This window comes from Balaenoptera ricei, chromosome 1 (assembly GCF_028023285.1).
Source record: "Balaenoptera ricei isolate mBalRic1 chromosome 1, mBalRic1.hap2, whole genome shotgun sequence".
NCBI lineage: Eukaryota > Metazoa > Chordata > Mammalia > Artiodactyla > Balaenopteridae > Balaenoptera > Balaenoptera ricei.
In genome coordinates this window covers 6796230-6820854 of record NC_082639.1, presented here as the reverse complement: position 1 = coordinate 6820854, position 24625 = coordinate 6796230, and the positions used below count along the sequence as shown (strand labels likewise).

General features: G+C 50.6%; 1 protein-coding gene across 1 annotated transcript; it reads left to right on the top strand.

Moving 5' to 3' along the window:
• The first annotated feature begins 891 nt into the window (after positions 1 to 891).
• SLC2A7 (solute carrier family 2 member 7) lies at positions 892 to 23256 on the top strand. Its single transcript, XM_059894010.1, is given in 15 exon segments — positions 892 to 960; positions 4334 to 4417; positions 7593 to 7753; positions 10076 to 10182; positions 11001 to 11153; positions 12931 to 13050; positions 13530 to 13589; positions 13592 to 13716; positions 14353 to 14385; positions 14387 to 14467; positions 16542 to 16622; positions 20442 to 20517; positions 22309 to 22356; positions 22359 to 22420; positions 23025 to 23256. Coding segments are annotated over 15 exon segments (1482 nt in total). The 3' UTR covers positions 23247 to 23256.
• The last annotated feature ends 1369 nt before the right edge of the window (positions 23257 to 24625 follow it).

Here is a 24625-nt window from a genome sequence, read left to right as displayed (position 1 = left end):
CAGGGAGGTGACATTTGACCTGAGACGTGGGGGAGGAATGTTTCAAGCAGAAGGAACAGCAGGAAGGGGCTTGGTTTTGCCATCAGCTTGACTTTGTTTCTGCGGTTGACTCAGAGAAAGGAGGGGAGGCATACAGCGTTGAATCAGTGTTATTAGACTGTAAGCATTGTGACTAGGTATTGTGATTTCTGCCAAAAGGATACAGAATTCGGCTGATAAAGTGGAAAGATCGAGCGGACTGGCATTCGTGAGTCTTTAGGAACAAACTGAGAGATAACTGTGGTCTGCGAACCCTGAGATGGGAGACTGCTGTGGATTATTCAGGTGGGACTAATGTAACCACAGGGGGCAGGAGGAACCAGAAAGATGGCAGCATGAGAAAGATTCAGTCTGATATTGTTGGCCTTGAAGATGGAGGAAGGCTTCTAGAAGCTGGAAAAGTTAGAGAAATGGCCTTTCCTTACAGCCTCCAGAAAGGCGACACCTTGATTTAAGCCCACTGAGACCCTTGTCAGACTTATGACCTCCAGAACTGTCAGGTAATACACTTGTGTGGTTTTAATCCACTAAATGTGTGGTAATTTGTTACAGTGGCCACAGGAAACTCATACAGATCTTGGTGCTGAGAAGCAGGGGAAGCTGTAACAAATACCTAAAAATGTGGAAGTGGCTTTGGCATGGGGCAATGGGAAGAGGTTGGAAGGACTTTCAGGGACATGATAGAAAAAGCCTAGATGGCCTTGGCCAGACGTGGTAGAAATAGAAATGTTAAGATTTCACTGCTCACTGGGGACCAGGCTGTGCAGTCAAGGTTAAAAGGCAGGGAAGTCCCCCCCAGGGGAGAGATGAGTGCATGATTCAAGGTTGCTGAGGACAGACCACTCACACACCATGCTCACGCGGTACAGCGTCTACTTACTGCAGAAGAGGAGAGAGAGCACGTGCCAGATCCAGCTCCCGGCAAAGCATCCACCACCCCACAGCCAGTGGATCCGCAGGCCTGGAGGCTGCACACGCCCCACTTTGTGCTGCGTGGGAGGACCCCACCCCCTCCCCCCCAACCCCGTGAGGACTGAAATACAGAAGCTGGGGGCCTGCCTTTGGCCACTGCTGAATGTGCTTTAAGCAGAACCCTGGAGCGCACACTGAGCTTGAGACGGAAAGACAGTCCCTCCCAGGGTGAAAAGCCCAGCACAGGCTGTGCGGGCTCTTCATGTCTTGGTAGAGAAGTGTCCCGGGCCCAGGCCTTTCCCAAGAGTTAACACTCTGCTAGCAAGGTCTCAGAAGGGATGAGGGTCACAGCAGACAAAACACTTAGCACTTGGGAGAATACCTAAATTGTCATGAGCAGACCGTTAGGAGAAATAAGGCCCCCATGTTCTCTCATCCCTGTGGCCGTCATGCTGCTGTCCATGTGCCAACACGTTTTTACCCAGGCACACAAGTGTATTTTGCTTTAGTCACCTAACATGACGTTCATAACATGTCTCCATGTCCCTACGTAATTTTCATAATTATCCCTTGAAATGGCAGCCTGGCATTCTAGTTGATTTGTCATAATTTATTCAGTTATTCCCTATTTTTTTTTTTGCTAATAGAGATAATTCCTTTTTTTTTTTTTTACTTTAACTTTTTATTCTATATTGGAGTATAGCCGATTAACAATGTTGTGATAGTTTCAGGTGCATAGCAAAGGTACTCAGCCATACATGTACATGTATCCATTTCCCCCCAAACTCCCCTCCCATCCAGTCTGCCACGTATCATTGAGCAGAGTTCCCCGTGCTATACAATAGGTCCTTGTTGGTTATCCATTTTAGTTTATTTTTATTATTGGAGTATAATTGCTTTACAATGCTGTGTTAGTTTCTGCCATACAGCGAAGTGAATCAGCCATATGCATACACACATCCCCTCCCTCTTGGACCTCCCTCCCCCCCATCCCACCCAACTAGGCCATCACAGAGCACCGAGCTGAGTTCCCTGTGCTATACTGCAGGTTCCCACTAGCTAACTATTTTCCACATGATAGTGGATTTATGTCAAATCTAATCTCCCAATTCATCCCACCCTCCCCTTCCCCCGTGTCCACATGTCCATTCTCTACATCTGCCTTTCTATTCCAGCCCTGCAAATAACTTCATCTGCACCATTTTTCTAGATTCCACATATATGTGTTAATATACGAAATTTGTTTTTCTCTTTCTGACTTACTTCACTCTATATGACAGCCTCTAGGTCCATCCACATCTGTACAAATGACCAATTTCATTTTTTATGGCTGAGTAATATTCCATTATATACATATACCATATCTTCTTTATCCATTCATCTGTCCCCGACTTCAGACTATACTACAAAGCTACAGTAATCAAGGCAGTATGGTACTGGCACAAAAACAGAAATATAGATCAGTGGTTATCCATTTTAAATATAATAGTGTGTACATGTCAATCCCAAACTCCCTAACTATCCTTTTCCCCCACCCTTCCCCCCTGGTAACCATAAGTTCACTCTCTAAGTCTCTGAGTCTGCTTCTGTTTTGTAAATAAGTTCATTTGTATCATTTCTTTTTGGATTCCACATATAAGTGATATCATATGATATTTCTCTTTCTAATAGTGATAATTCTGAAATGAGCACTTTTTTTGTTCAATATTTTATTGACTTATTTAATACTAATAAGTATAAGTAGAAATAACTAAGTTGTATCTCTTTCAAAGTATTTAGTTTGCTCTTTCCCCCAAATGGACAATTAGTCCAAGTTCGTAAGAGGAAGCACAGATGGAGAGATAACACAGGAGACGCATAAAGGATCCAGGCAATCAGGCCCGACTTGGTTTCCAAGACACCTCATTTCTAGGGACCCAGGGCAGGTGGTATTTTTCTTCTCCTTGGTGCAACCAGAGAGTTTCTGGTTTGAGGCTTGATGGAGACAAAGACAAAATTCACGCTGAGTGTGAATCTTTATCTTATCAACACGTCCAAGGAAAATATTCTCCTGGGGAAAGTCAGCAGGGTCCAGAGACCAAAAGGGTAATAAAGCCTCGCAGGCCCCAGGCTGTCAACACAGAGCAGGACCCAGGTGTCACTTGGGAGGCAGAGCACACCTGTTTCTCAGCTGAACAAGGACAGAGAAAAAAAGAGGCAGGGACTCCTCCACCCACCCCACCCCCCCAGGGAAGGGGTAAGTGCCAAGTCTAGGAAACTGTCACTGCCACTGTCCCTTTGCCAGCACGTGAGGGGACTGTGGAGGGAGGGGAAGACCCCTGAAATGCTTCTAGCAAGGAGAGGACAACACTGCCCCTGCCTTTCCTGGGGAGCCACCCGCCCTGGGAGAGCAGTGGGGGGGAAGCAGCTTCCCCAAACATCCCAGCTCAGACACAAGAGAGGAGGGGTTGAGTCCAGCTCTAGGGAAGTGTGGGAGACCCCCGTCCCCGTCCTGTTCCCCCAGCCTCTGAAGTTGCCCAAATCCTGCTTTTGTCTGCCTGGCTGGTTTGCTGGCTGCACAGGGCTGAGGGCTGTCGGCAGTCAGGCAGATAGTGGGGGTGGGGGTCAGAGGTGCAGGTAACAGGCAAGCAGAGGGGTGGGGGGATGGTCTGGGGCCATGGCTCTGCACCAGCTGGCTTCTTGGAGCCCTGGGTGGCACCGACTCAGGCAGCCACAGACCCTGCCCCAGTTCTGCTGGCCCTTCCTCAGACTTTGGCCCGGGGGGCCAGTTCCCGGGAACTACCCTGGGTGCTGGGGTAGCCATGGAAACGTGATTGCCTTGGTTTTCCTCAGGGTCTGTCCAGGAGTGAAAGGCAAGCCATGCCTTTGTTTGCTGCTTCCTCTGTCCGGAAAACTCCTCCCCCAGCAGCTCACAGGCCCACCTCATCCTTTCAGGTTTCAGCTTAAAGGCACCTGCTCAGAGAGCCCCCTCCTCTGTCCCCCATTGGCTTCTATCCCATTACCTGTTTTATTGTCCTCATAGCCTTACCGTTATTTGGAGGTCTCGTACTTGTCTGTGTTTTTGTTTTGTTTTGTTGGCCTCCCCTCACTAGAATGTAAGCTCCTCAAGGGCACAGTACGCTGGACCTTTTTCCTGAAGCTTCCCCTACTTCATCCAGGGCCAGGCCCAGAGGAGACGCACAGATATATCTTTAAGGAGGGGGATGCGTTCAAGGAACAGGAAATGATGCCATCCACTCCCCCCAGCCTCCGGCACCTTCCCCACTCCCCTGGGCATGGCCTGGGGTCCTCCACCCCGACTTCCAGCCCAGCCTCGGCCCCACTTCCGGAAGTTCCCAGGACTAACCTCCCAGTTCCTGACCGTAAACCTCCTCTCCCGCAGCGCCTCCAACCCACGCTGAGCACAGCCTTTGGCTCGGCCTTCCAACATGGCTGCAACATCGCTGTGGTTAACACGCCGCACAAGGTGGATGGGCAAGAGGTGGGCAGGAGAAGGCTGCCATCTTGCTCTGTGGAGGCCGCCATCTTTCTTCCGGAAGCCACCGGCTTTTTTCCGGAAGCAGCTGCCTTCCTCTAGTACTCTTGGGAGGCCGGCATCTGCAGACCAGGGAATGACTAGGGTTGTGGGCTATTCCCCTCCCCCCCCCCGCCCTGCAATGTCATCCTTTCCGGGCACATTGGGAAGGGGGTGGGAGGGGATGGACTTGGATTCCCTGCCCAGTCGCTTTGGGCCTTAGTCCCACTGCCGTTCCCCTGGGAAGGCCACTTGCAGATGACAAAGAGGATGGGGTCAAGGACTAAACCCTTAGGGGTTGGGATTGGGGTGAAGGGAAGCAAAGGAAAAAGATTATCCCAAAGGCCTAGTAAAGCATGTGAGTCAGGAGGGAGGGACAGGCCCTGATGACGAGTAAAGATGAAGAGTGAGAGTTGACCACTGGCTTTGACCTCATGGAGGGCATGCGTGACCTTGACAAGAGCAGCTGAGTTGAGACAAAAGCTTGATTGGAGTGGGTTCGGGGAGAATGGGTGGGGTGGAGGAGAGACAGCTTTTTAAGGAGTTTTGCTGCACAGGGGAATAAAAAATGAAACTTAGTGAAGGGAGATGGGGGGTTGTATTAGGGTTTTTTAGGGCAAGAGTCATGTTAGTATTGTGATGAGAAGGATGCAGTAAAGAAAGATGGACTGGGAATTCTCTGGTGGTCCAGTGGTTAGGACTTGGTGCTTTCACTGTGGAGGGCCCAGGTCAGGGATTGAACCTGGGCCCACAAGCTTCAATCCCACAAGCCATGCTGCGTGGCCAAAAAAAAAAAAAAAAAATGAACCAGTGATGCAGGACAGACAGGGAATAGTTACAGGAAGAAGGTCCCTGAAAGGGCAAGGACAGGACCCAGTGTCTGTTCCCATTCATTTGGGTGTATGAGTCCTGCTCTACTTTTAAAAATCACTGTCATTACTTTATAGCTACACTTTATTCTGCTTTATAGGAGGTACTGCAGTAGTTGCTCATGGCTTATATTAATATACTTATCATTATTACCATTGAAGGAACATTTTTTTTCCCAGTCAAGCAATGTACCATCACTATATCACAGTGAATGCTCATAAATTCTCTATTGGATATATATTATTTCTATAACCAAGGAGGAAACTAAGACTTACAGAGGTAGAACTTGCGCAAAGTCATACAATTAGTAACAATATTTCTTTTTTTTTTTTAGCATCTTTATTGGAGTATAATTGCTTTACAGTGGTGTGTTAGTTTCTGCTGCATAACAAAGTGAATCAGCTATACATATACATATATCCCCATACCTCTTCCCTCTTGCTTTTCCCTCCCACCCTCCCTATCCCACCCCTCTAGGTGGACACAAAGCACCGAGTTGATCTCCCTGTGCTCTGTGGCTGCTTCCCACTAGCTATCTATTTTACACTTGGTAGTGTATATATGTCAGTGCCACTCTCTCACTTTGTCCCAGCTTACCCTTCCCCCTCCCCGTGTCCTCAAGTCCATTCTCTACATCTGCGTCTTTATTCCTGTCCTGCCCCAAGGTTCTTCAGAACCTTTTTTCTCTTTTAGATTCCATATATATGTGTTAGCATACAGTCTTTGTTTTTCTCTTTCTGACTTATTTCACTCTGTATGACAGACTCTAGGTCCATCCACCTCACTACAAATAACTCAATTTTGTTTCTTTTTGTAGCTGAGTAATATTCCATTGTATATATGTGCCATATATTCTTTATCCATTCATCTGTCAATGGACATTTAGGTTGATTCCATGTCCTGGCTATTGTAAATAGAACTTCAATGAACATTGTGGTACATGACTCTTTTTGAATTATGGTTTTCTCAGGGTATATGCCCAGTAGTGGGATTGCTGGGTTGTATGGTAATTCTGTTTTTAGTTTTTTAAGGAAGCTCCATACTGTTCTCCATAGTGGCTGTATCAGTTTACATTCCCACCAACAGTGCAAGAGGGTTCCCTTTTTTCCACACCCTCACCAGCATTTATTGTTTGTAGACTTTTTGATGCTGGCCATTATGACCAGTGTGAGGGATACCTCATTGTAGTTTTGATTTGCATTTCTCTAATGATTAGTGATGTTGAGCATCCTTTCATGTGTTTGTTGGCAATCTGTATATCTTCTTTGGAGAAATGTCTGTTTAGGTCTTCTGCCAATTTTTGGATTGGGCTGTTTGTTTTTTTGATATTGAGCTGCATGAGCTGCTTGTATATTTTGGAGATTAATCCTTTGTCAGTTGCTTCGTTTGCAAATATTTTCTCCCATTCTGAGGGTTGTCTTTTCATCTTGTTTATGGTTTCCTTTGCTGTGCAAAAGCTTTTAAGTTTCATTAGCTCCCACTTGTTTATTTTTGTTTTTATTTCCATTTCTCTAGGAGGTGGGTCAAAAAGGATCTTGCTGTGATTTATGTCATAGGGTGTTCTGCCTATGTTTTCCTCTAAAAGTTTTATAGTGTCTGGCCTTACATTTAGGTCTTTAATCCATTTTGAGTTTATTTTTGTGTGTGGTGTTAGGGAGTGTTCTAATTTCATTCTTTTACATGTAGCTGTGCAATTTTCCCAGCACCACTTATTGAAGAGGCTGTCTTTTCTCCATTGTATATTCTTGCCTCCTTTATCAAAAATAAGGTGACCATATGTGCATGGGATTATCTCTGGGCTTTCTATCCTGTTCCACTGATATATATTTCTGTTTTTATGCCAGTACCATACTGTCTTGAAGTAACAATATTTCTTATGTTGCCTCTTGCATAGCAAGGTTCTGCAAAGTGATTTTTTTTTTTTTTTGCCGTGCCGCTCAGCATGTGGGTTCTTAGTTCCCCAACCAGGGATCAAACCTGCACCCCCTGGCGTAGAAGCTTGGAGTCCTAACTGCTGGACCACCAGGGAATTCCCAGCAGTGAATTTTTAACATTTTGAGCGGTCTGGTTCCCCATCTCACCCCATCATACAGTAAGCTTTTTTTTTTTATCTCCAGGTAACAACAGAGAATCAGTTGTGTCCTGAGGGTGTTGGTAGACACATCCTTCAGGACAATGACCAGAGGCAACTGAGAACATTACCTCTTGGTCTCTCATGAGTTGCCTGATTATCTATGGATGGGGCAATGTCTTCCAGGTCTTGAAGTCCTTTTATAATGAAACCTACTTTCAGCAACACGGAGCCTTCATGGATGAGAAAGTCATGGTGCTGCTGTGGTCCTGCACCATGTCCATGTCTCCTCTGGGCATCTTGATGGGGTCCCTGCTTATTGGCCTGCTGGTTGACAAATGTGGCAGGTAAAGAAGAAGGGTGCTGCTGTCACTCAAAATTCACATTAGTAAAGCATACTGTCTCTTGGCATTTGTGCATGTGGTGGGGAGTTGTGCGACCTTGAAAATCAGGAGGCCTGAAGTCCAGCCCCCACTTTGCCATAGACATCCTGACCCTAAAGCAAGTCCTTGAATCCCTTGGGATTTCTTCCCCTTGTCAGCTGCCCCTCTGTTGCCCACCCCGTGGAGATGGATCAGCCTTTGAGAGCAAAGTCCTGACCATACTCAACACTTCTAGCAGGTGTTCAATGAATGCTTGTTGACTGGGTTTAACTTGAGGTCAGGTGACCCATGGCTCCAAGTTGTAACAGCTGCAGCCTCTCCCCGTGCAGCCTCACCCGTGTTGTTCTGAGGTTTGGGGTTCAGACTGAGTCAGTCCATGTGCCCCTGACTTGTGTCTTGTTTGAGAATGAAGAATAGTTCTTGTACTTTGCTTGGTTTACACAGACTCACTAATCTTTACACGTAAGCCCAGTTGCTGCCAAGGCGTGACTCTGCAGATAAGGAGGGATGTCCAGATCAAGGCTCCCAGGAAGGAAGGGCGTGAGCCAAGTTCTCAGGGTGAGGCCCCACGGAATTCCATTTGGCCGGATCTCACTCTTTGGAATTCACAGTTACACTTGGACTTGATGTGCCATGGTCGGCAGTTTGTAGGGAGGAGTGGGAAGTCCTCTAAAGAAAACTAGCTCTTAAAGAACCATACCAGTTCAGTTTTCATGCATAAAAGAAAATACTGGGGAATTCCCTGGTGGTCCAGTGGTTAGGACCCCGAGCTCTCATTGCTGAGAGCCGGGGTTCAATCCCTGGTCAGGGAACTAAGAGCCCACAAATGGCAAGTCTCAGCCAAACAAACAAACAAAAACAAACAAAAAAACAAAGAAAATATTGGCAATTGAAAATTAATTATGTATAAAGCAGGACTCATAGGACCTCTTCTTATAGATAGTTGATTAACAATTAATTTGCCATTCGTTGTACACTTGAATGAAGGAAACATGCACTATATTGCAATTATGCCATAATCCAAACTTTTTTGTAATTCAGACTGTGCTCTTCTCAGCTACACCAAGAGTGATTGGACTGTTCCAGAAGCTTGGCCCCCACCTCCTTGTCTGAACCCAGAGTCACAGAACTTGGGACCTCAGAGATGGTTTCATCATTGCTCTCATTTTGCACATGAGGACCCTGAGACCAGCTGGTGTGGTGGAGCTGGCCTTGCCCTAGTGGGGTCGGGGCAAGCCCTGAGCTAAGCTAAGGCTTCCTGGTCATCAGGAAGGGGTTCGTGTGGGCTGTTTGTTCTCTCTGGACCTGCAGCCTCTGGGCTGGCTGATCCTCTGCTCTGAGTTTGGGCTTTGACGGCAGTTCTCTCAGGGGTATGGCCACCCCAGGAAGAGAAAAGTGGCCTGAGAAAACCAGTCTGTGTATCTGATGAGTCCTCAGTGTTGCCTAGCAGGGAACTTTTGTAGATCTCTTAGGACTATCCCCCCAGGAGGGGTGTCTGGGTTTCTGTTTAGAGATCCCCCCTCCCCCAGTCCTGGCATCAGAGATGATGCACCTGTGTCAGTCAGGGTCCTGATGGTCCTCGAATGTGGGCAGCGTGTGGCGAGATCACCAAGGGTGGGGCAGCCAGCAGCCACGCTGTAGCTGGGCCACCATCTTCCTTCCGGATCCACTGCTGTTTTCTCCTTTGGCAAAATCCAAGCCACATGTGGAGATGAGGGGGCAAGGGAGCCACTGATGCCAGTCAGCATGGGGCACAGAACACAGTCTGGAAGGTAGGTATGGATCCTGGGGGACAGGTAGGGGGCATCCAGCATAGTTCTATTTTTCAGATACTCCCTCCCCCCACTTCATAGACTCATGGTTTTTCAGCCTTGGGAGGAATCTTAGCGATCATCTAATCCAGCTCTGTCTCTCACCTGTTGTGGGGTTCCCCTGTTCACCATTCTTGACAGTCTTCATCCGGCCTAGTCTCTGCTTGAATACCACCAGTGACAGGAAGCTCGCTACCTGCAGAGGCAGGCCCATTCCTTTTCCCTTCCCTACCATCTTCAGGAAGCTCCAATGGTTAGCGTGCTCCCACTCCTCACCCCACCCCTGCCGACCCCAAACCTCCCTTCCTGGGACCTCTGCCCACTGGTCCTTGCTTTCTGTGCTTCCCAGCCATCAGCCTTTCTCAGGCACGTTCCCGGCACTTCTATAACGGCTGCCCTGGAGAATAGGAGTTGGTGTCAAGAGAGCTTCTGCTGCCTCGGCCCCCCTGCCCTCTGGGCTCTGCTGTCCTTGCAGAAAGGGAACACTGCTGATCGACAATGTCTTCCTGCCATCCCGAAGGGAGTCAGCAAAGTGAGCAAAGCTTCCGAGCTGATCTCGAGTGGCGCTGGGAGTCTGTGCAGGTACCTACAGTGATGGCTGAAGCCCCAAGCCCATGCTCAGGGTCACCAGTGGGGGGAAGGGTCTGAGTCAGACACACCCAGCACCACTGGCCAAGGCTGGAAGCAGGGGCGGCAGGGGTCTTCCTGGTTCTGAATGGCTCTTTTCCCTTTGGGGGCATCCTCTTGTCTCCATCCCCGGACTCTCGAAAACCTCATGTTCTCTCTCCCCTTCCCCTTATTTAACAAAATCTATCAGGGGAAGATCTTTAAAAACACACTTTTACCTTGAAGTATAAACTGATAAGGCTTTACAAGGTATCTTCCAAGGAAGGTGTATAGTTCACACTGAGGATGAGGAGCTTCAAGCAAAAGAGTACAGAATTTGGGGACTCTGTCAGCAGGGGACTGAGCTTTCTTAACTATGGTGGTTTCTTCTATTAAAAAAAAAAAAGTGATACAAGTAACCTGTGCTTCAGAAAAATCAGAAAATAATCCCAAGCCAAAGGCTTATCTTTCAGTCCCACATCCCAGGAACACAGTCCTTGCCTGTAACAAGGGGCCCTGGCTCGGCAGCTAGGAAGGAGAGGATATCCTGCCGTGCCCCCTGGGAGTCTGAGGATTCTGGAAAGGTTTCCTTCTTAGTGCGAACTAAACAGTCCACGTGGCCAATTTCCATCTCCATGGAGGGGAAGCGGGGGGTTACAGGCTGCCCGTCAGTGGTGCTGACACCACAGAGAAACCCAGGGACTATGAGATGAATTAAATCTCAGGTTTCCGGGCCCCAGGAGGCTGGGACCGTTTCTTTTCTCCTCCCCTGGTCTTTGTTTTGCTAGGTCCAGGCATCTCCTACAGTGCCCTTCCCATGCACCTGGGAGAGTTAACTCCCAAGAACCTTAGGGGTGCTCTGGGAACAATGACAGAGGTGTTTGTCATCGTGGGGATCTTCCTAGCACAGATCTTCAGCCTGCAAGCCATCCTGGGCAACCGTACATGTACCTGCGGCTCACCGAGGTCCGGGGTGGGGGTGGGGGGCGGTGGTGAGAGGGAGCCTGGGAACTATGGCGGGGCCGAGGGGGAGGGGTCTGGACACATGGGGCTCGGCTGTGCCCATGTGTCTGGCGGATCAAATCAGGTGAGGCCAAGAGGTGCCCTTTGGGTTGGGCAATGTGTGGCTCGCTGGAGACGGGTGACCTTGACGAGAGCAGTTCGGGTGAGCGATGGGGACAAATTGTGCGTGGGACTGAGAGGAGGAGACCGGAGACAAGGGGCACACACGACTCTTGGGAGTTTTGCTGTAAAGGAAGGAGAGAAGTTGGGGGGTAGCTGGAAGGGGAAGCAGGCTGGAGAGAAGGGTTTTTTGTTTTGTTTTGTTTTTTCAGCTGGGGCGCTGTGGGAACGGTCCTGCAACGAGGGCAATCGATGCAGGAGGGGCAGGCACACAGCCAAGGTCACTGTCACGTGGGTGGACGGGGCTCCTCTAGACGTTTTCTTCTGGTTGCTTCTACTTTCCAACTGACAAAAAATTTTTAAAAAAGACTCAATCCTCAATTTAGGACTTCCCCGGCAGTCCAGTGGTTAAGATTCTGCCTTCCAATGCAAGGGGCAGGGGTTCAATCCCTGATCTGGGAACTAAGATCCCACATGCCGTGGGGTGTGGCCAAAATTTTTTTAAAAAGACTCAATCCAAGTGAAAGGTGGCCAGGCCATTGCCTGAGAGGGCGGGTTGGGGAAGCGGGAGGGAAGCTTTAGGACAGAGGAGAAAGGGGGAAATGGTCCTCTGGGGGAGTGGGCGAGACAAGGGCCCCGAGAGTGTGGCTTGAATGCAGGCCAACATTAAAGGCCCACGAGAACACAGCGGGGTTTGTTTATTTATTTATTTTTTCCTCGTAAACATTTTCAAATTACTTAAATTCCACAGGAATTCCTTAATGGGTGGATTTATGACTTTGTATTCCCCAGAGTACCTTGAAGAGACTCAGGACCCAGTCGTGCTCAGTGAAAGGTTATTAGTTTTAACGATTCCCAAACTACCCCAGTGCAGCTGAAGGGGAAGCCAGACTGGGCCCGTTGCTGCCAACAGCTGCCTTGTGCTGATGCCTAGTGTGCGATGCCTGTCACCCCTCACCACTCTTCAGGGGGCACTTTATCACCACCACCATCATCATCATCATCATCATCATCTTTATTTTACTTATGAGAAAACTCAGGCTTAGAGAAGTGAAATAACTCTTGCGGTTCCCATCATAGCTAGTAAGGCTTAGACGAATCTCAATGCCGCCTCCTTAACCCAGACCTTCCAGAAGGAGCTCACACAGCCACAGTGCTGGTTTCAGCACCCTCCTCGACCCCAGCCTCCAGCAAGGCAGAGATTATGCCATTTCCAGCCATAAAGTTAGGAACAAGACATGGGTTCACTTTTTCTAAGGCTCACACTTTTAAATCATATGCTGTTCCTAAGAAAAGCAATACTCTTCCTGCAGAATGAGTTAAGAGCAGATCTTTTGAAAATTGTAATTATTTTCTCCATGTGGAACCCTGCTGTGGGTGGGTCCTGGGCAGCCACATCTCGGCAAGGACTAGGTCCCTGCCGTCCTTGGCTCTCACGGAGGGCTGGAACAATGTGGGTGAGTGAGTTTGTAAAAGAAGAGAGTCAGGACAGAGTCAGGACATGCGGAAGGTCGGCTGGAGGGCAGGGATTCCCCAGTGTTGGGTGTTCATGTTCTCAGTGTTGGGTCCTTCCGGGCTATTCTCAGTGTTGGGTCCTTCCAGGCTGGCCTGTGCGCTTGGTACTCACGGGGGTCCCCACACTGCTTTGGCTCCCCTCTCTGCCCTTCTTCCCTGAGAGCCCGAGGTCCACCCTGATTCAGAAAAGAGATGAAGTTCGACAAGGTACTGGAAGTACAGGCTGCTCCATCAAGACCCTCCCACCATGTTCACTTCCCAGCCGCCTCCCCGTGCCCGCCAAACATCCCTCCCTAGTGCCCGAAGCAGAGAACGGGCAGGGGGCAGGGTGGGGAAAGGCACTCCACGACGCAGGCACCAGTGGGACGGGACAAAGGTGCCGCTGGCACTGGGGAGTCCAGGGCAGCTCTGGGGTGTGGTCCAGCGGAGAACACAGTCAGAGCCGGCATCATGGTTGGTGGGCGTTGACTTCTGCAAGCTTGCCCAGGTGGGGGCGTGGTTGTGACGGGGGACACGGTCACAGTGTTGGGGGCCTAGCTGGGGTCCAATGAGCATCCTGCCCTGGGAAAACGGGGAGCCTGTGGCCAGGACTGGGCCGAGCTCCTGGGGAGCTGCCCCCCTGTGTGTCCCTAAGCCTTGGGTCAGCTGCTGTCAGCAACAGGAGGGGACCGCTCTGCTCCCCGCAGCTCTGCGGAAGCTGAGAGGCTGGGCAGATGTGGAGGACGAGATGGAAGAAATGCGCGTGGAGGACAGGCCGAGAGGGCCGAGGGCCGCCTGTCCGTGCTCAGCCTCTTCACGTTTCCGCCTGTCCGCCGGCAGCTGGTCTCCATCATCGTGCCCATGGCCGGCCAGCAGCTCTCCAGGGTCAACGCGGTATGCGCGGTTCTTTTGCTATAATTGTATCTATTGATGGTGTTGGCGAAGGGTGAAGATCTGCAAAAACAAGGGTGGGAGGCTGCTTCCAGAAACGTCAGAGACTGGATGCGTAACCCATATGGTGCTTAAGGAAAGTGTCAGGAAGTGGTGGCATCAGGCCCTCGGGGACTCACAGATGCTCAGCAGGAGACGTTGAGTGGTACACAGCCCAGGCAGGGGCCAGGGCACGTGGTGGCTTTCGGAAGTGCTGCACTGCCCACATCCTTGGGGCTGGGCCAGGAGAGAAGCTGAGCTTGGGGTTGCCTAGGCCTGGAATGAGAGGCGAGGGGTCATTCTGTGGGGCCTGAGATCATAGACTAACAAAGCGACAGAGGGAAAAATCTCAGGGTCCCATTTTACAGATGCAGAACTCAAGGCCCCGAGAGGGGAAGAGCTATAACCTGGGCTCCGGCAGAGCCAGCCTCCATCCCAGGTCTCAAGTCTTCAGGTCACGGCTCTTTTCTCCCACCTACTGCCTCCTTCCTGTCCAAGGGGTCCCTTAGGCTTTCAGGACTGTGTGTTATAGAGTCAGGAAGGTTGTCAGTGGCCTGGGCCTCCAGGCCTCTCCTCACAGCCCTTGTGCTTTTGTTTTAGGTCACCTACTACGCGGACATGATCTACACCTCCCTCGGCTGGCATGGAGGCAGCTCATTCCCAGTAAGTAACAGTGGGTGCCAGCATGGTCAACATAGTGATGACCGTCATCTTGGTGAGCCACCCAGAAGTGTCCTTCCCATTGGGCATCTCTGAGTCGGTGCCCCGCAGGCAGACAAGAGCCCCCCAGGGTCCACTGCTGGTGGCACTGGTCCTGGGGTGACTGGAGGGACACAGACTTTCGGATGTGCCCATACTTACCACAGTGTGACCTTAACCAGGCCACTTAAACACCTTCAAATTCAAGTTTCTTCCTTTGTACAACGGTTACGGTGATTGTAATACCCAGTACACCGATGCAGGTGTTGTTTACTGTTGGCATAAAATTATTATTTCAGAGTTTTATATTTAAAATCTGAACCACTTATGCCTGTGTTAAAAAAGTGAATAGACAGAGGTGTGCTCATTTACAAGGTCAAGTGACCATGATGGTCCTTTCTCTAGAACTTTTCCAAGTTATCTCACTATTATTTTGGTTCCTGTTTCTTGAGTTACCTTGGCGGTCAAAGGCGTTTTAGAAAATTATTTATTACTTATCTGTATTTTCCCCAGAGCCAGTTTAAGCCCCAATCAAATTTCAGAGGATTCAGCATGATGGGGAGGGCCGAGTGAAGGAAAAGCGCCGGAAATGGGAGGAGCTGGGAGGCCCCCAGGCCCAATTCTCCACCCTTCCTGGAGTCTGTGCACCCCTTCCTCCAGCGGATTCCCATAGCACCTCGCCTTCCTCTAGGGCAGGGTCTACCCTCTGTCCTCAGAGCCCTCCTCCTCTAGGGTACATCGTCATAACTAGGACCCTCTTCCCCATCATCCTACCTGGAGAAACCCAAGCCAGAAAGACAGGGGCGCCTCCCTCTCTCTCCCTGAGGAGCGGTGTCTGGGTACTAAGCACAGTAGGACACATTGGTCTTACCTCTACCTTGTTTATACAGTCCTGGGATTGCTGCTTTGCTCCTGTTGGGCCCTCACTGAATGGCAGTGATAATCCCCGTCTGTAGGGTTGTTGGGAGGACGGAGGGGACATGTGTAAAGTGACCGTACAGGGCCTGGCATGGAGTGACGGTGGTGCCTTGCTGATGGCACTGTTGTGGATGCTGCAGGTGAGGATGGAGTAGAATGAAAAGGTCATTAGAACAAGAAGGAAGGAAGGCATGCTGGTCGGACGAAGCATTGTCCAAGCTTGGAATATTCGAGAAGGTACAGGCTGATCAGGAGGTGTGTGTTTCCTGGCAGTGGAAAAGAAAGTACCTGGGGGTGAGAGGGACCCTCATGATGTGAAGCCAGAGTCTGGGTGGCCTCGATGTGAACTGAAGTAGCAGGTAATGGGGGGGGGGGCTATTTGAAAATGTAGGTATTATTATTATTTCGGGGGTGTGAGATGATTGCCACTGAAAAGACAGCGTTGCTCACGGTTCCCAAGGGAGAGAGGTGCACACAAGGCCACATGGAGAAGCATCTGGGGGCGGACGGGGGGCAGCAGTACGTGGGCAAGAGCCTTTGTGGTTTCCGTGGGAAGGAACAGGCAAGACAGGGTAAGCAGGTTTAGGACTGCCTAGTTTGAAAGATTTCCGGAGGTTCCAGGGCATCGATGCCGGGCTGTTCCTGGTTGTCTGGTACCTGCCCTGGGTGATAAGGCAGGGGGAGGCTGGCTGGGGGCGGCGGGGGCAGGTGAGAGCCTGATGGAGCAGGGGGTGGGGATGGGGTAGCTCCGGGCTGGTTTCCGGGCGCACACACAGCTGAGCTGTCTGCTATCTCTAGAAACTGGCGAACGGTGTGTGCAGGGGGCAGTCTCTCCAGCGTCAGGAGGGCCCCCAGATGTCAAAGCATCAGACGCAGAAACTAGAAAACGTAGTTATTACAGTGCGGGGGGGGCGGGGGGGGGGAGGTGGTCAAGGAGCCTAGACCCGTGGTCTGTAGACGCCTGAGACAGGGAGGAGTAGTGGCGCAGAGTCTGCGGCACGAACGTCAAGTTCCCGTCGGGATAAGGGCCTAAGTTCCACGGAGCAGGCAGCAGGGGCGAGCGAGCACTTAAGGAGGGGCTGAGGAGGTACTGGGGGGCCCAGGCCCAAGAATTCCGGGCGCCCCCCGCCTGGTGCCGTCGAGGCTCCTCACCGCCCGCCCATCCCCTCCAGGCAGGCGCCGTCGAGCGGCTGGGTAGGCGGCGCCTCCTGCTGGTCGGCTACGGCATCCGCGTCTCGGCGCTGCGCTTCCAGGTCGGACCTCGCTCTCCTGCCCGGAAAGGACGGGGTGGGGGCACGCAGAGGGGTGGGGCGGGGGCGGGGCACGCAGAGGGGTGGGGCGGGGCGGGGCACGCAGAGGGGTGGGACGGGGGCGGAGCACGCAGGGGGTGACGAGCAGGGGGTTGGGAGGTCCCTGTAACAGAGCCCACACCCCTAGAGCCAGTGATCTCAAACTCCGCGTGTCAAACTCCACGCCCCCTTCGTGTGCAATGTAATGGCCCGTCCTGAAGTAGAGTTCGTGGGTGACTTCAATTACCTATCCATGTACATGCAAATAAATAATTAAATCGAATGTCCTAACCATGAAGTAAAGGAGAAACAAGAAGTTCCATAAAACATATATTTCAATATGCAAATGCTTAAGCGCACTGCACTAGAAGATGCCCACCAATAATGATCTAGAGTAGAATAAAGAGACGGAAGATCGGACGTCATTCCATTCAACAAGCAGAAGAAAATGAGAACAGAGGTCGGCGTGGACGGCAGACTACACTAGTGTGAGGATAAGTGATGACCAGGGACCAAACGTATTCGTATGTGGTAAGACAAAGAGGAAGATACCTTAACTCAAGTAGGAACACCACTCACAGGCCAATAGGAAGTTTAGGATGGAGGACGTGGAGAATGAAGGTGAGGTGCTGGCAGGTGAGCTTGGTCTGATTGATGTGTGCCCCAAGTATAAAATGGGGTAGAGCTCTCATCTTGAAATCCTAACACGTGTCAACAAGCATGTCGGTCTCTACTATCAAAAATATCTTGGAGCCCCGATCAGGAAGAAGTAGGAAAAGAAGCAATGAGAGGCTATGGAGTAGCTGGGAATCGTATCGGAGTAAAATTAAAACACAAAAGGCCGCCCAAACAAGAAATACATCACTTTAATTTGTCATTTTCTTAGCATATTTTTGTTATGCGTGTTCTACAAAAATTTTGAAAATACATAGGATGGCCATAGTATTAAATATTCTGAAAGCAGACAGCATTTTGTATATCCTCAGCTGTTTCTGCCCTGTTGTTGCTTTTGCAGTAACTGTGCCTTTACAATTAAAGCTACACGCAGATGGGACTTCCCTGGCGGTCCAGTGGTTAGGACTCTGTGCTTCCACTGCAGGAGGCCCAGGTTCGATCCCTGGTCAGGAAACTAAGATCCCACATGCCGCATGGCAGGGCCAAAGAAAAAAAAAAAACAACCATACACAGATAGAGAGTTAGTTTTCGTGGGTCTCTGCCTTATATACGTGTTATTAAACTTTGTTTGATTTTCTCCTGTTTAAAAAAAAAAAACTATATACAGATCTCCCTTGACTTACACTGGGGTTACATCCCCAATAAACCCATCGTAAGTTGAAATATTGTAAATCAAAAATGCATTTAATACACCTAACCTACTAAACATCATCGCTTAGCCCAGCTTACCTTTAATGTGGTTAGAAAACGTCCATTCGTCTACAGTTGGGCAAAATCATTTAACAAAGCCTATTTTATAATGAAGTGTTGAATGTCTCATGTAAGTTATTGAATACTGTACAGAAAATGAAAAACAGCGTGATTGTCACTGACCCTCATGATCACGTGGCTGACGGGGAGCTGCCTGGCGTCACAAGAGAGGATCGTACTGCCTATTGATAGCCCGGGGAAAAGATCAAAATTCAAAGTACAGTTTCTTATTTTTTTTTATAAATTCATTTATTTTTGGCTGCGTTGGGTCTTCGTTGCTACGCTCGGGTACGGGTTCTAGGCACGCAGGCTCAGCAGTTGTGGCGATTCGTGGCATGTGGGATCTTCCTGGACCAGGGATCAAACCTGCATCCCTTACATTAGCAGGCAGATTCTTAACAACTGCGCCACCAGGGAAGTCCCTGAAGTATAGTTTCTAGTGACTGTGTATCACTTTCCCACCACGGTAAAGTTGAAATTTTTGGACCTTCTTAAGTCAGGGGACCGTCTGTAGTTGAAAACACAATCGTATGTGACGATGAGAATGTGCGAAGAGATTATTCTTGTAATTCAGAGACAATGTCTTCATTCCTTGCCTTTTTTTGCCAAGCTGTCCTCTCCATCATGACTTCCTTTATAATTCCTGGGTGAGCGCAAGGACCCTCAGGAGGACGAAGCTGGCTGTGGTCAGGGAACAGCAGGGCAGGGGAGCATGTGGAGGAACAGGCGAGGTGGAGGGTGATGATGCAGCTATCGAGGAAAATGCTAGTTTCAGGGACTTCCCTGGTGGTCCAGTGGTAAAGAATCTGCCTTACAATGCAGGGGATGCAGGTTCGATCCCTGGTCGGGGAACTAAGATCCCACATGCCGCGGGGCAACTAAGCCCGTGCGCCACAACTACTGAGCCAGCGCGCCACAACTACTGAGCCCACGCGCCACAACTACTGAGCCCGCGCACCTCGACTAGAGCCAGCGTGCGGCAAACTACGGAGCCCACACGCTCTGGAACCCGCGCGCCACAGCTAGAGGGAAGCTCGTGCACCACAACGAATATCCCGTGTGCCACACCCAACGGAGCCAAAAATAAATTAAATAAATAGATAAATAATAAATAAATCTTTACCAAAAAAAAAAAGGAAGTGATTTTTTTAAAAAAAGCTAGTTACAGTCCTGTTTTGGTTTAATCAAAGTTTCCTTTTTAAAGACCTTATTTTCTCATTTGAAAATAATCTAAGTTCTTAGGACATTTAGGGACTTAGGTGAAAAGAAGTAAATAAAACTGGACATTATCTATAGAGATAGTTGCCAGTTGCCTTTTGGAAACCTTGGTGGCATCCCCGGCAACTTTTTTTCTGTCACTCTCTCCTCCCAACCCATTGGCCAGTCCTGTTGGCTCTGCCTGAAAACGTAACCAGCAGCTGCCCAGGTGGCACCAGACCCAGGATATCCCCTCCAGCTGCAGCCAACTCCTCTTTTGCTTCAAATATTGAAACGGACCCCACCCTGCCTGCCTGCGTGGATCAGAGCTCGTCACGCCTCTGCTCCACAGCCTGGCTGGCTCTTCACCCCCAAGTCATCGATTCTAGGAGGCTGCCCCTCCCCCAGCTCACCTCTCACCTTGCCCCCTGGAGACAACTTCATTGAAGGAGTCGTTCTTGGTCCACCTCCACCACCAGCCCTGCACGAACCCCACCTTCGCAGCGTTTTTCATAACTGTAGTGAAACAGTTACCTGCATACTTAGTTTGATTGAAGTCTGTTCACCCTGAGTTTGTGTCATCTGCTGCCCTGGTAGTGGGGAGCAGAGATGGGGTCTGCCAGCTCTCCTGGTCTGATGCCTTCTAGAAGGATTCTAGCAGAGAGTGCAGAATCCGGGTCCCAGCTGCATCCCCTGCTGGTCATTTGACTTGGGCCATTGCTGGACCCCTGAGGGACCCAGTGTCCTCTTTGTCTGTGTTCAGGCGCTCTGTGCTCTGATTCCACATTTGTAGGATTGAGACAATAATATCCTCCCTCAGAGGGCTGTCAAGAAGATTCAGTGGGTCAGCATCTGTGAAGGGCAGAAAATAACTAAGTGGTCGGCGTTCCTCCTGTTACGTTCCTCTCAATCAGGTACGGCTCCTGGAAGCCCCCGTTGACTAGAATGCTAGGTGTCACTCCTAGTCTCATCTTCCCTCTCTTGCCCTCAGAGCCCTGGAGGCCCACGCAGGTGCTCAGAAATCCAGGTGTGGCGCCTCCCTGTGGCAGGAAGGTGAGGCCCGCACGTGGGCTTGTCTGCACGTGGGGCTCTTGGCCTCAGGCTCTTAGAGGTCCCAGGCCTGGGCCTCTCAGGCGCGGACAGCCCTGCCCCTCCCCACAGAGCACGGTCCCTGAGCTGTCTTACCTTGGCATCATCTGTGTCTTCGCCTACATCACAGGACATTCCATCGGGCCCAGTGAGCACCTGCATGCCCCACTGTCCCCCAGGGCCTGGTACATAGGAGGTGCCCGGTATTTGTTGAATGAATGGATGCCCTTGATTGGGGAGTCTCATGATGTTCTCTCCACCTTTTCCCCGTTCCTACACAAGCCCCACCCACACTGGAATTCTCAGTTCAGTTTACCTTTTTCTTGAAAGGCCATTCCAGCTCACATTCATTCATTCATTCAACAAACATTTACTAAGTACCAACCAGTGCCACGGCCAGGCTGGGGGCCCCCCAGTCTCCTGTGGCTCCCAGAGTTGCCCAGCTTCAGTTCCAGTGCCCAAGAAGGAGATGTGCCTCTGCAAAGAGGGAGCTCTTGCCAGCCAGACCCCACTGGGGGTCCCTCAGTTCACATCCAAACCCTCTACATGCTCACTTTAGCCTCCAAGCCCACAGCCCACCCGACGCTCAATTGTCTTTGGTGCCTTGGCCTCCAGCTACAGTTCTGTGTTGCTTTATCCCCGTGTCCATGTGCTGGCAGCCTTGGGCCTTCACTTCCACCTTCCTTGGGGGCAGCCTCCAGACTCCAGACTTCCCCTCCCTCGTGTGTCCTCCTGAGAATCTAACGCAGTTCCCACTGCTTGGGGAAAGACCCCTCTGACTCCTAAGACTAGAATATTCCCTGCAGAATCTTGGTTTTGAAAGAGCTGTCCATAAACCAAAATAAAGGTATTGATCCATTGAACACATGCTGATGGAACACCTGCTGTGCCAGGCACTGGGGATGCAGCTGTGAATCAGACCGACACGGTCATGTTGAAGGATATTTAAGTGGGGTTTTTGACAGGAAGCCTTCCCGGCACACCTCCAATACGGAGGCAGGAGGGCCTGGTGGGAGCAGTGCTGGTGTTTGTGTCAGGAGACCTGGGTTCTGGACCATTCCGCCCCTTACTGCCTGTGCGTTCCCCGAAGCAAGCCACTGTGCTTCTCTGGGCTTCGGGCTCCTCCTGGAAGACCAGGGGTAATCAGCTGTGCTGGCAGATGCGGGGTCAGATGGTGGGCTGATTTGACATGTGAGCCGGCTCCTAAAGGGCTGCTTGGGTGCCCGGCCCAGGGGGCAGGAGGGAGGAGGCCAGGGAGGGCAGTGTGGATAACTTCCCTCACTGCTACCCCTTTGGGGCACAAAGCCCTGAGGAAGGGGCCCCCTCCTCACCAGTTGTAGGAGTTTCCCATTTGACGTCCCGAGGGCAGCTCATTCCGGGGCTCTGAATTCCTCTCCATCTTCAAGGGTCGGAAATTAACTGGGGGGAGAGAGACAGAATCTTATTTTTTTAATAAAGAATATAGATAATATGTTAATATATAAAGAATATATAAAGTCATAGACAGACCTACTGTATATAAACGGATATACAGTATATCTGTTGTATTATAATTTCATGAGGGATGGTGATTAACGGGGGAAAATGGCCTTAGACATTTTAGACAAGACTCCTGAATGAAAAAAGGTTGAGAAACTGCCCCAAGGCGAGGTGCCTGCCATTCCCCAGATCTACCACAGGGGGCAGCACGTCCCAGGCGCAAGCGCTCATTCAGCTGTGCTCCCCCTCCCCTTGTCTGCGAATTTCAAAATGACACCACCACGGGGTAGAGCGGCCTTGGTGTGACCTCGAGGCCCTCAGAGGCTCAGCTCGAAGCTCAGCTATGGGCGCACCCAGGAGGAGACATGTGAGCTTCCTCGGCCATCCGGAACAGACTGTGCCCCTAAAGGACCCTCCGTGCCCCTCTCCGCTCCACTGGCCCTGCGCTCTCTGCCCCCAGGTCCCGTGCCCTCCGTGGTGAGGACGGCGATCTTCCTGCAGTCCTCGCGGTGGACGGGGCCGTGCTCGGGCTCACCAGCGTCATCGTGGGCTTCGTGTTCCCGTCCGTCCAGGTGAGTGGGGACGTGCGGTGGGGAGCACGGCGGCGGGGTGGGGGGCGGCCCCTTGCCCCCAATTCCTGCTCCGTCTTGCCTCCCCACCCCGCCCCAGGCAGAAGGGGCTCCGGGAAATAGGCAGGGGTCCCTCTTCTGCTAAGAACAGCTGCTAATTTGACAAGGGGTGGGGGGCGGCTCTCCAAGATCCATAAAACACACATGGCGCCACTTCAGCCAAACTGTAACTACACCAGTTTCCCACCACTGAAGGGAGGTCCCACACTCAGGCGGTGATGCGTTCATTATGTAGGGGCTCTGGTCAGCCAAGTGCAAAGCAAGCTAGAGCCAGGGCAAGGGAACGATTCCCCCACGTCTGCCTCCTTCCTCTGTTTCTGAAGGTGTGCAGTCAAGCCTAGAGGACATTCTGTCCCTGTTGTTAAAAGGCCGAGTCCTTTTTGATGTGAGGGCAGGACCCAATTGTCTAGCTATTCCACTCCTCTGGGTGTAAAGTAGAACTGGCCACTGAGAAACTCCTGTGTGACTCACAAAGGCCTCACCCAGAGCTGTCCCTGGCATTCCTTTCTTCCTCCGTCCCGTCCTGTTTTCTTGTATCTTGGCCTAGGAGGTCAGTGGTGCCTACAGCTTCATTATCTTTGCCAGAATCTGCCTCCTCACTGCTGTTTACATCTACGTGGTCATTCCTGAGACCAAGGGCCGAACATTTATGGAGATAAAGCGAATTTTTGCCCAGAGAAACAGAGTGGAGTTTCTGGAGAAGAAAGAAGAAATCACAGATGCTGGGCCTCACGTACCGTCTCTGCCTGCCAGGGAGACTTCCTTTTAGTGGCTCAACTCGTCCCCCAGGTGGCACATTTAAGGCTTCCTTCTCTGAGGAAGGGTCTCCCTGCCCCAGGCCTCGAGGGAAGGTGACTGCTGTGAGATTTCTGTGCCCCCAGTGGCAACTGGAAGACTTTGGTCTTCCAGTTTGGTCCCTGATCTAGTTAAGAAGCAGTTAGCTTCCAACGCTAACCCTGGGAGGAATGACCTAGGAGGACGGGCAGGTACGTGAGTATTGATTGGCAAGAATAGATTCGCCGATTCTACATCAGCATCAAAACTCAAATGGTGGATGGACACACTTTTTTAAAGTAAAATTTTTCAAGTTCAGCATTTGATATGGAGGCTGAATCCTGATCAACGTGTCAGAGAATCAAAGAACTAGAAACCAAGGCTCTGGATTCCATCGCCTTCCTGGGGTGGCTTCCTCTCTCTCTGTGGCTGAAGGTTGCAGGGCTAATCCTGGTCAGCGTTTACAGATTGCAGGAGTTGTTCACTCGCATTTCTGATGGTTGATGCTGGCTGAAACTGACACATGATCTGGGCTTCCTCATACCTTGGTAGCTGGATTCCTGCGTGTGGGGGAAGGAGAGAGAGAAACAAAATGCTATACACACTCACACCCCTAGCTTTGAACATCACATAGATAGCATCAGTTCTGCCACATTCTGTTCTTTAGAAACTAGTCACTAATTCCAGCCCACACTGAGGGTGGGTGGAATCAGACTGCAACTTTTGAACAGAGGCATGTCAAAAAATTTACAGAAATCATTTAAAACCATCTTAAGATCTTTTTTGGGGCCCCAACATTTTTGCCTATCTGGTCCTTTGTCAAGTAAGTTAATCTTGTTTAGCTTCAGTTTCTGCATCCCTGAGTTAAGGCTGATCATTCTTGCCTCATACAAACCAGGTGGAAATGCTTGGTAAGTTAAGAAGCATTTTACAAATGTCAGGGGTAATTTTTATGATTACTATTATAACCTATCTGTTAGCTGAGCCCCCCAGCACACTCATCCCAGAACGCACCCCCCCCCCCCACCGCCGCAGGCCTCGCTCTCTTTACAAAGATGTGTCCAATGCCCTGTGGCAGTGACTGAATCTTCAGGAGGTTCAAGATGTGGCCCCAGCAGGTCCTGTGGCTCATCCAGCCCGGGTATTTCATACAGGAATTCCAGGAGCTCACCAGGATTCTCCCCCAGAATGATGATTCCTCCCTCCTAGATCACATACCCCATCTAGAGGTCTTCTCCACCAGCCTTTCCCATGAGCCACAGATAAGCCTGTCCTGAAGTGGAAGCCCGGGTCTCATGGTGCTGGGCCCAGTTGGTGGTGCAAGAGCAAAACAATAAAGGAGACGCCCACCACAATGTTGGCTGAGTGAGCCCA